Source organism: Rhincodon typus, chromosome 5, assembly GCF_021869965.1.
Source record: "Rhincodon typus isolate 14 chromosome 5, sRhiTyp1.1, whole genome shotgun sequence".
NCBI classification, from domain to species: Eukaryota; Metazoa; Chordata; class Chondrichthyes; order Orectolobiformes; family Rhincodontidae; genus Rhincodon; species Rhincodon typus.
This window is the reverse complement of record NC_063336.1, coordinates 105297432-105307674: the sequence shown is the minus strand read 5'-3', so window position 1 is coordinate 105307674 and position 10243 is coordinate 105297432. Positions and strand designations below refer to the sequence as shown.

Genomic DNA, 10243 nt, shown 5'->3' with positions numbered 1-10243 from the left:
TACTTGGCTGGAACTAAATGGCAAATGTAATTATTGTTTTCATCCAGCTTGATTTGCCAATAACCATCCTTTGCATCTAGGGGTAGTGAAGATTTTTGCATTGGCATGTGTGTGGAAAATATATTTTGATGGTTGGCATGGGGTAGTGATATGTCTTCAGAGTTTTAGTTTTGTTCTTTGGATCAATGCACTTACTTAGCCTTCCAGTTTGCTAACTTATTGTGTAGGAGCTGTCCCTTTTTTGATTATACCTTTCTCGTCCATCTTTTCTACTTGGGGCCAACTGGATCTTTCCTCAGCTGATGCTAAATTGATCTTACCCTCTCCTCTACTTCGAGGTCAACAGATTTTAATCAGTGAGAGAAGCAAGAGTTATGAAAATAAGGCAGAAAGGTGGAGTTGATGATCAGATCAGATCAATAATCTCGTTGAAGGGTGGCACTAACATGATGAGCCAAATGGCCTACTTCTCCTTGTGGTCTGTGGAGATGATATTCTCCTGGAAGACATTGTAACCTGTAAACACATCATTGCACTCTTCAGAGATCTGTTCCACAGTCAATGGTTTGGCATGTTACACATTGGCACTTTGAGGGTTACCAGTTGAAGCTCTAGACTTGTGCCAGCTGGGATGAGTGTCTTTTTCTTGCCATCTATGATATGGAACTCACAATCTTTATTTTTGACATTGCATTGGGCTCCCAGAGAAACGTGTCCACTGGGCAAAAGTATGGTTTCATATAGCCTCAACCTTACTTTTGAGGGCTTAACTTTTGAATTACCATGTTGAGTCACTTCACACAGGTCTGTGAAGGTCATGATATTGCGTGATGCACTGATATCTATCTAATACTTTGTCCTGAATTAATATTGTCCTTTTATAGTCATCTTTATAACAGTTACACACTATTGTATGATGTACAGTGATTCATTAGAATCTTCAGCTTATATCTCTCCTGTAGCCATCTTAACCTGCTTGTGCTCTCTTCTAGCTGTACACCTGTGTAAGATGATCCAATTTCTTGCAGTGCAAACATTGCTTTCCCCATGCTCCTCTTTTGCACAATGTCCTCAACAGTATTTCCATCCTTTCCTTTGTATCTGAAGTATCTGTCAGCAATATGCACGACCTGGTCAGTTCTGCCATTAAAATGCTCGAGCCACTGATATACAAACTCAGAGCTTCTGAATATGACAAACACTTTCCTGAGACTAAGTTTTTCACCTCTCAGTTTGCACGCTGTTACTGAGGCATCATTGATGCCTAAAACCATCCTTTCCTTAATTAGATTGTTGTTTAGTTGAACAAATTCACAGGATTCTGCAAGCTTTGTTAATAAGGAGATATACTGATCTAGAACTCTTTTTTTACCTTGGGTCCTGATATTGAACACATACTGTTTGTAAGTTACATTTACTTGTTGTTCAAAGTCCAGAAAATCTATACAATTTGTTTCTTCTGTTCTTTAGGGAGTTATATGGTGGAGTCATTTTGGAACAGTCTCTTCCCAGCACTCATAAAAGTGCAGCTGTGCATAGCTACTCTTGTTTATTAAATAGATCTGTCACAATTTCATAATTTAGCAATTGGGCATGAAAACAAAAGCCTGTCAATTATGTGTAATATCACCTTTCATTTGAGCTGGGAGAGGGTAACTTGCTGCCAGTGTGTTCTATGCAGTGTTATAGCTGTGGCTCGCTTCTTTGATCCTTTCCAATGATTTTCAGTGGCAGCTTTCACAGCTTTGAACATTCATGTATCTCTCCATCAGTTATTGTGCCTCTATATAGCTCTTCAACATTCAGTCTCAACTGCAATCTAGCACCATGTTCTGAATTCAATCCAGTACCATGTTGTAAGTACTATGTCCCTCATTGAACTGGTTGTAAGGTGGCTCTCCCTAATTGTCTTGTGGTTGAGATCACATGACTACAGAAAGCCTGGAGGCACATGAGCCTAGTGTTGTGTTATTGTGTTTCAGTCCCAAACAGAGCTATTCCCATCTCCTGGCCAATATTTATCCTTCAGATTTAAATAGATTATTTGACCAATATTACTTTGCTGTTTCTGGAACATTGCACTGTGCAAACTGACTGACACGTTTTCCTTATGCTACAGCAGCGACTAAAATTTAGAAGAAACACTTTGCAAACAATAAAGTATTCTGTGATGTAACTAAATTATGATTGGCTCAGTATATTTTCCTTCTGCATTTATATGCATATGCCAGTCTATACAAAAAGAATTGGAAGATGTATAACAGTTAAATCAATTCAAACAATGTGTGATTACACACAATTTTAACACAAAGGTAGTTTCCCACATTGTTGACACTAGGGAAGTGAAAATACCACTTCTTTTACATCAGAACAAGGCCTTTATTCAGAAAAAAACCCATCAGATTACATAAATTTCACCCCTTTGAGAGTGTAAAATACAGAATTTTGACATAAAATTTCATTCACATATTTCTACCTCAAGTTGGAGCATAATTTGTTATGTCAATGAAATATTTCTACATTACTTCTAAGCAAAGAGTGCCATCTACCATTTCTATAAAAGGTAGGATAAAATATCAAAAGTCATACGCCACCAGTTTACAGTCCAATGGGTTTATTTGATATCACAAGCTTTTGGAGCGCTGTTCCTTCAGCAGGTGAAGTGGCTACACCTGACAAAGGAGCAGTGCACCAAAAGCTTGTGATTTCAAATAAACCCGTTGGACTGTAAACTGGTGTCGTATGACTTTTGACCATATCCAGCCCAGTCCAACAATGGCACTTTCACATCATGAATAAAATATCAGCAGCGTTCAGCCCAGGGGTTTCATTCTTCTTTTGAATAAAAGATACAAAAACTTAATTTTTAGCAACAGGAAAAAAAAACATGTTTCTAAACTTTTTCTTGGACATCAATCCCATCCCATCCAAGATTCCATTACTTTTTCTAAAAACACTACAGAAATTATATAGGCACACAGGCGAAACAAGTTTTCAATAAATTTATTATAAAACCAAGGGAATTATTTAATACATTTGCAAAATTTATTATTGGGATTTTTGGATTAAGTACATAGAAAGTTGACAGTTACTGGGAAATTCCAGCACAAACTACTTCAGTTTTAGTGTGACAGCAACACAGTAATGCAGAAATGCTCACAGAAAAACCATGACGCTGCAATAAAAAAATAGCATTTCCATCTCTCAAACAAGTATAAAATATTGTTAAAGATGCCCCATCACTCAATACCAACAAGATCCTCAGAAAGTAGCCAACCCAGGTCAGTTTCTTCTTCATTTGCTGCAGTTGGCTTTGCTATGGCCCGGGAAGCAGTTTGATTTCCTGGTATTGGTCACAAATCCTTTGCTAACATTTACAATAAGTGGATACATCAGGACTCGGATACAGGGTAGACCAAGGTCATTGTACGTGGGTGGGGGATGTTGCTTTATACTATGGGGGAATGTCTGAGAGGCTCCTGGCTGATGGTTTTCCACAGGAACAACAATTGTTTGAAGGTATTGACAATATTTTGCACTCAAACTGGAAAATATTAGGACTGGGAATCATTGTCGAGTATCCTGTGTTCGTTTTGAATACTCCCAGACTCAGTGCGACCGATTTCACTTAATAATATGTCTCTGTCCTAATCTACGAATAGTACAACTTTGAGAGATTATTTTAGTATTTCACATCTTTAGACCCCTCTGAATGACACTGTCAACACTAATTAGGAGCTGTTTAATTTATTAAGATGTAAGACTGTTAAGCCTGGATTGTACCTGTTAGACATATGTCACATTAAACACAAGCAGTTTGGGATGAGCTTAAACCCAGGATCCAGAGATCAAAGGCATAATCACCAATGATAGGATGAAAAGGTAGGGTGCACAACAGGCTATGTTCAAAGCCACAAAGAATTTGTAGAGGTTGAAAACAGTACAAATGTTACAGATGGTAAGGTGCAGAATATGAAAGGAATTAAATTCAACAATTGAAATTAACCTCCCCCCCCCCTACTAGCCAGATGCTTCTAATCTCCCCTCCAGTTCCCAGCACCATTGAAGTCTCTAATCCCTGTGTGCTTGCAACACCCCACTGAGTGCCTCTGATCCACCTCATGGTTCTGTTCCTTCTCACCATGCCCTCTATGTTTTTGCCTACACCACCATGAATGTGAGTATGGCTAAACCTCCTCACCAGAGTTTAAGGTCCTAATGCTGGAGTACCCCCAAGCTCTGATGTTGTTAGCATCCCCTTCCGCTCTCACTGCCAACTGATCCCTGAACCCCTTACTCCTCTGTCCCACTGCCTGTGGGACCAGGCTACAGCCATTCTCATTAGCCAACCTAGCCTTTCAATCTGTCCGAGTGAGGTGCTGCCGTCAATACTGACACGATCTTAAGAGCTGCTTTGAGTTCCTTGACCTTAAAGCTGCCTCTCCATGCAATCTCCACCAACCATTCCTCCCCAACTCGAACAGCGCCCTCCTAGCCTCCAAATTAATATTTTGGGGCCTAAGTCTTCAATTTCTCTGTTTTAACGTGATCAGTTAATTATTTCCCTGAGAAGTATCTGTTTCATAAGATGTTACTTTCCCTTGTTTAACACAGGATAAGCTCATTATCCAGCTTTTTCTTTCGGTTTTCTTTCTGAAGCCCATAGTCCATCCTTATTATTGCCTGACCAAGCTGGGAGTCTATTCTACTGCCAAATGTCTGGTTTGTGGTATTTGGAACTTTGTCAGAGAACACAGGGATGTATTCAGGCAGTGGTTCCCGTACTTTTGGTCTTCCCTGGAGAAAAAAAAAGATGAAAATTAAGTTAAAAACCGTTGCTTAAAAAGGTGTGCAAAAAGTACATTGTACTGCACGTAAAAAGGAGATTGTACAGCTAAATCCAAGTATATTTAATCACGTTCAAGGATTGCTTGGAGCATATTTCAATCTCAAAGAAGTTCAGCTATCGCTCTGCAGATTTAATTAACATGTGTGCATCTCAGAAACAATAATTTCCACCTTTTCAAAACTCACTCAGATGTCATTGCATAATACTTTTCTTTATGAAAGGCGATTTGAATAGATACTTCTATGATGGAGTTTTTGGATTTTGTGGGATTGGTGTAGAGTGCTGTGATACTCACCTTGTTTCATAAAGCTGGTGGCAGTTTGCACTTGATCATTATAGGGTTCCTAAGACATTCAGTTGCTACTGGGCCAGTCTGGTAGAGCCAGGTTTCAGGTACTGGTGTCAGGGAATATTTCATTTGAAGGTGAGAGGGTAGACACACTGCCATCCTGATAGACGGCAGCATGTTGCAACCCCATTCTCACTCACGATGAACTGCAGCTCACCATTGCCACTGATTTAAAGGGATGCAGGACATCTGTGAGGCCTTGAGAAACCATGTCAACATGATCCAACTATGGGTCACACTACCTCAAAAAGAGGTGGACGCAAGAGCTTAGATGATCAACGTTTGAGAAGACATCAAAGCTGGAGATAGTGGCGACTCAAGCGTCTGCTGTCAGGCCCTCTTGAAGTTGCTGTATGCTCAAGGGTAGATGGCAGAGTGGAAATGTCAGAAGAGAGAAAACTTCTTATCTTGGCAACTGATTTCTTCAAATGCTAAAAGTCTTTGGGAGTACCACTGCCCCACACACCCGCAACATCTAATATAATCACTCAAGTGCATCAGTAAGTGTTATTTGTTGACAGAAGCTGGAAGTCTACGTCTCTGTCACTCAACATTTTTTAAAAATTCATTCAAGGGATGAGGGCATCGCTGGCTAGGCCAGCATTTATTGCTCATGCCCAAATGCCCAGAGGGTAGTTAAGGGTCAACCACTTTGCTGTGGGTCTGGAGTCACATGTAGGCCAGACTGGATGAGGATGGCAGTTTCCTTCCTGAAAGAACATTGGTAAACTACACAGTTTCTTCCCCCTCAACAATCAGCATTAGTTATATGGTCATCATTAGACTCTTTCCAGATTTTTATTGAATTCAAGTTCCACTATTTGGCCTGGTGGGATTCAAACCCTGGTCCCCAGAACATTACCTGGATATCTGGATTAACAGACCACTGATGATACAACTAGGTTGTCAGCTCCACACGCTGAGCATGGAGTGGACAGAGTCCTTTCATGAATCATCTTCAATATTTCTGCTTTCACCCCTACCTGCTGCTGCAGCCTGTGCAGTGTGTATCACCATGAGAAGGTTCCTATTACTGATTCCCTATACTGCCCAAGTGCTCATGTCTGCACCCATGCATAAGAAGTATGCATCAAGAAACAATATGTCATTGACATGTACAATATGACAGCTCTTAATTTCAATACAGAGATAAAACATGAGACCGTAATATATTTGTTCAAAACTTGGAATAAATAAGGGAGGTAGATTTAGAGGGGCAGATGCTACAGTAGAATTGATCAAAGAAGAGATAGACAAAATTATAAGAGAAAGAGAGTAGAAGCGATAAGACTTATTCTTCTTGGGTACTGCGTAATGGTGGGTCATGAGAATCTCTTGTCAGCAATTCATCACAGATAGCAAATATTGAGGCTGCAGCGTCTCATTTTCCGGAGTAGAATCATTTTTTTCACTGTCTACCTGCAAAACTCTGCTGCAAATTCAGCTTAGGTGTTCTGTGACCTTGGGACTGGAGACATCCTTTGGCAGAAAATAGGCCAATTATGAAAAAGCAGCATTATTTTCCCACTGATATTAATTTTGGAACAGCAGACATTTAACACTTTAAATCCATCTTTTAAAACAATTCTATAGTCCTTAAATCACTTAAAAATTTTCTTCTCTTATGCTAAACTAGAGCCACAGAGTTAAGAGGGAAAGAAACTAAATATTTAAATAACATGAACACAGGTTGTTTTTCTTCTTGCAACTGTTTCACAGCCCCATTGCAACAGGATACTTGGAGTGATGTCTAAAAATGGTTCATGTAATACTAGTGAAAATGGTGCAATGTTTATAAAGCCAGGATCAGGAATTGTGACACTCCATGCTTCCAATAATACATTGATACATGAAAACTGAAAACGGTGTGGTGAAAAATAAAAAGCTGACCTAAACACTTGTAACTACGTAAAATCTAACAATGCCTTCTCCTTATCTAGACAGCACAGCTGTATTCTTGGAATGTAAAAGTGCATTAGGATCAATATTGCAGAATTTATTTTCAGCAAACTTCACGCACTACAAAATTGTTAGCAATTTCTTTACGTTTCTCGCAATCTTAAAATTCGGGCTTTCAATTCATTTTGGCACATCTAAGCAAATTTGGTAGAAAATTTATTTGAAATTAATGTTGAATTCCACATCTTGACGAAAGCACCACATAGATCTGACAATACAATGACAGAACATTTTTATCATGCAGCATGAACAAACAATGCATTCTCAAGGCACAGAAAATATCGTCAAATGTAAATATACTGCAGATGTAAATTATACCAAATGGAAAAGTATTTGGAAATATGGCCATTTCATATTAATTGCAATCCTTACCTTGTCATCATAATCTTTCAGAAAGCTCCATTTCTTTTCCCTGGTAAAACAAAAGGACAAAATGTTAATCCAATGGGTTCTACCTGGGGAATATGGCAAAAAGGTGTCAGTATAATATGTTACATACAAATGTGCTTCTTGAGAAAGCCAATTTCTTCAGGACCGCAGCTTAGAATTAGAAATCGAAAGGTAATTTGAAGTTCAGGTCAATCATATCCAAACAACAGCAAGTAGGGAACAACAGAACTTATGCACACAAAAGGAGATTAGTTTACAGTAACACCAAAAGATTGTGTGTTGTTTCAGACCTGTAATTAGCAAACCATAAGAATCCAGTACAATTACAGGACCAATTTCATTTCATAATCAGAGACCCACACCATGCAAATTCACAATAAAGTGAATATCAAGTAACAACAGCACAAATAGAATTGAAGTTGTTATCCAAGTGAATTAGTCCTTCATGAATACAGAACTTAATTCCATTATGGAATGGGCATAAAGTAGTGTATTAAGTGGATAAGAATTACAATGCTGTGAAAAGAAACAAAAAGAAATGTCTACGAGAATGCTGAGACACCATCCTACATGCAAAATAACAGAACCGTAGAGACTTTAGAAAGCCCTAAATTTGGCAGGTGTTGAGAAAGGTTCTCTGTACCAGATCCTTCCTATAGGCAGGGAGTTTCACCTCCTCTCCATGTTGTCCTTGAGAATGCTTTGACGGGGAAGAAATCATTGTCTTCCCCTTTCTGAAACGTACCTTTACAAAGAAGATCCAGAAAGAGATGCAGTGGGTCTAGTTGAGGTTCATGCCAAGCAGCTCCATGATGCAGGAGTATGTGGTTTATGGGCTGTTCCCAGGGATGCACAAAACCAATTCTTGTAATGGTGCAACTCAATTAAATCCTTACATGACTACTACTGGTATCATTTATTGTGGATGCTGCAAATCTGAAATAAAAACAGAAAGTGCTGAAGAAACTGAGCAGGTCTGGCAGCATCCTTGGAGAAGAAACTGAGTTACTGTTTCAAGTCTGATATGACTCTTCTTCAGAACCCCAGCCAGACCTGCTGAGTTTCGCCAACACTTTCTGATTTTAATGCTGCTGGCATCTCGTAGCATGAGCTAATCAGAGTCTTGATAGATTGGCTTTCACCATCCTCCTTTTAATCTGGGACCTACATTGGCTTCTTTTCCCAACATGGCAGATTTAAAAACAACACTAGTCAAATGAGAAGAGGCTGGTGTCTTAAACAAGATGTAGTTTACTGCATAAGGGCAATCAGGTGCAAGTTACATTCCTATGACAGACATTGTAACAAAGACTATACGGAGACTCACAGATCTGTTCTCCCCTTCCCTGCCCAAATCTTTCAGATATCATCACATTGGGTGCAGCTTAATGCAGTCTTCAACATTAACCCTTTCAGAATCATAACCGTATACAACAAGCAGCTTGGTCAAAGACTGTCTTTAGTTTGACAAAATGTACTGGCCCTTTCACTATTTGTCCTGAGCGTAACTACTGGAAAAGCAGGGCTGTAGGAATAAAAAAAGGCAAGTAAAGCATTTCTATCTCAAACAAATTGTACATCCGTAGCAGAAAACGGAGTGTGAAATCATTGGTGATTTCTTTTGTAAAATGTATAGTCTTAAAACAAAATGCAAGAGCGGATTTCAGCAAAGTGGATCGTAGTGAACTCACCATTCTTTGAGTCCTTGCCATTCAGCTCGGATGAACTCTCTCCACATTTGGTCTTGCTGCACTGTGCCCAGGTAAGGGCTCTTACCCTGGGATCGGCTGCTCGCCGCCGCTTTACTGTGGCCAGGGAGGGTCCCAGCGTTCGGTCTCTCTGCCAGACGGTAACCGGCCGAAGTGGTTCTGCTCAACTGCAGCCCCTTGCTCCCCATGTCCTCGCAGAGCTGCTCCAGTTCACTAACAGCTTCCCTTGGCGAATGGGCAGCTGTGATTTTTTTTCCCTTCTCTCTCGTTCTGTTTCTCGGGGGGAAAACCAAAGCCCCAGTTCATCAGAAAAGTTTTCAGCTTTGGCGAAGCAGTTATTCGAAGTGGAGAACAATGTTTTATGTCCCAGGGAATAGCAGCTTGTTTACAGTCGCTATTGGAAACGGGGAAACTCTGGAGGGAGCCGCCAGACCAACAGCAGCGAGGCGAGAGGGAATACAGCAGGATCAGTCAGTCCCTGCAGCAAGGAAGAGAGATGGAGAGATTAAAAAAACAGGCAATCAGCACGTAAAGGAGCCAGTTACTGGTGGGACAGAGAGTAGAAAGATCAGAGTGAATTTACTTGAGTTTTCCTGCTGTAGATTCTGTTGCCCACTCTGAGCTGCAAAAACATAATTCACGTAAAGCCGTAGTTGCCTGATGGCGCAGGGTGGGTCTTAGAGTTGGATTTTTAGAGTTGCACCATGAATACAGTTAAAGTTGAGAGATTAATCAACCCTTGTGCAGCCTATTGAGATCTAGCATTAGTGGTGTGCTTTTTGGCTACATGTGCCTCTTTTATGACTACCTGGGATTACTTCTGTCTCACAGAGATGGCTATTTTTAATGTGCAAAGACCAATGACATGGTCAAGACAGCTTGCACACTTGTGTGACAAGAAGGTGCAGAGCTGGATGAACACAGCAGGCCAAGCAGCATCATAGGAGCAGGAAGGCTTGGCCTGCTGTGTTAGCCTTCCTGCTCCTA

The 10243-nt window shown here is 40.2% G+C and overlaps 1 protein-coding gene across 1 annotated transcript; it reads right to left on the bottom strand.

Annotated features, from left to right (window-relative positions):
* Positions 1 to 2769: 2769 nt before the first annotated feature.
* On the bottom strand, positions 2770 to 9621 carry c5h2orf50 (chromosome 5 C2orf50 homolog). Its single transcript, XM_020534242.2, has 3 exons — positions 9239 to 9621; positions 7530 to 7569; positions 2770 to 4797 (listed from the first exon to the last, which is right to left on the bottom strand). The coding sequence occupies exons 1-3, from the start codon at positions 9442 to 9444 to the stop codon at positions 4606 to 4608; spliced, it is 438 nt and encodes a 145-aa protein (XP_020389831.1). The 5' UTR covers positions 9445 to 9621; the 3' UTR covers positions 2770 to 4605.
* Positions 9622 to 10243: the final 622 nt, after the last annotated feature.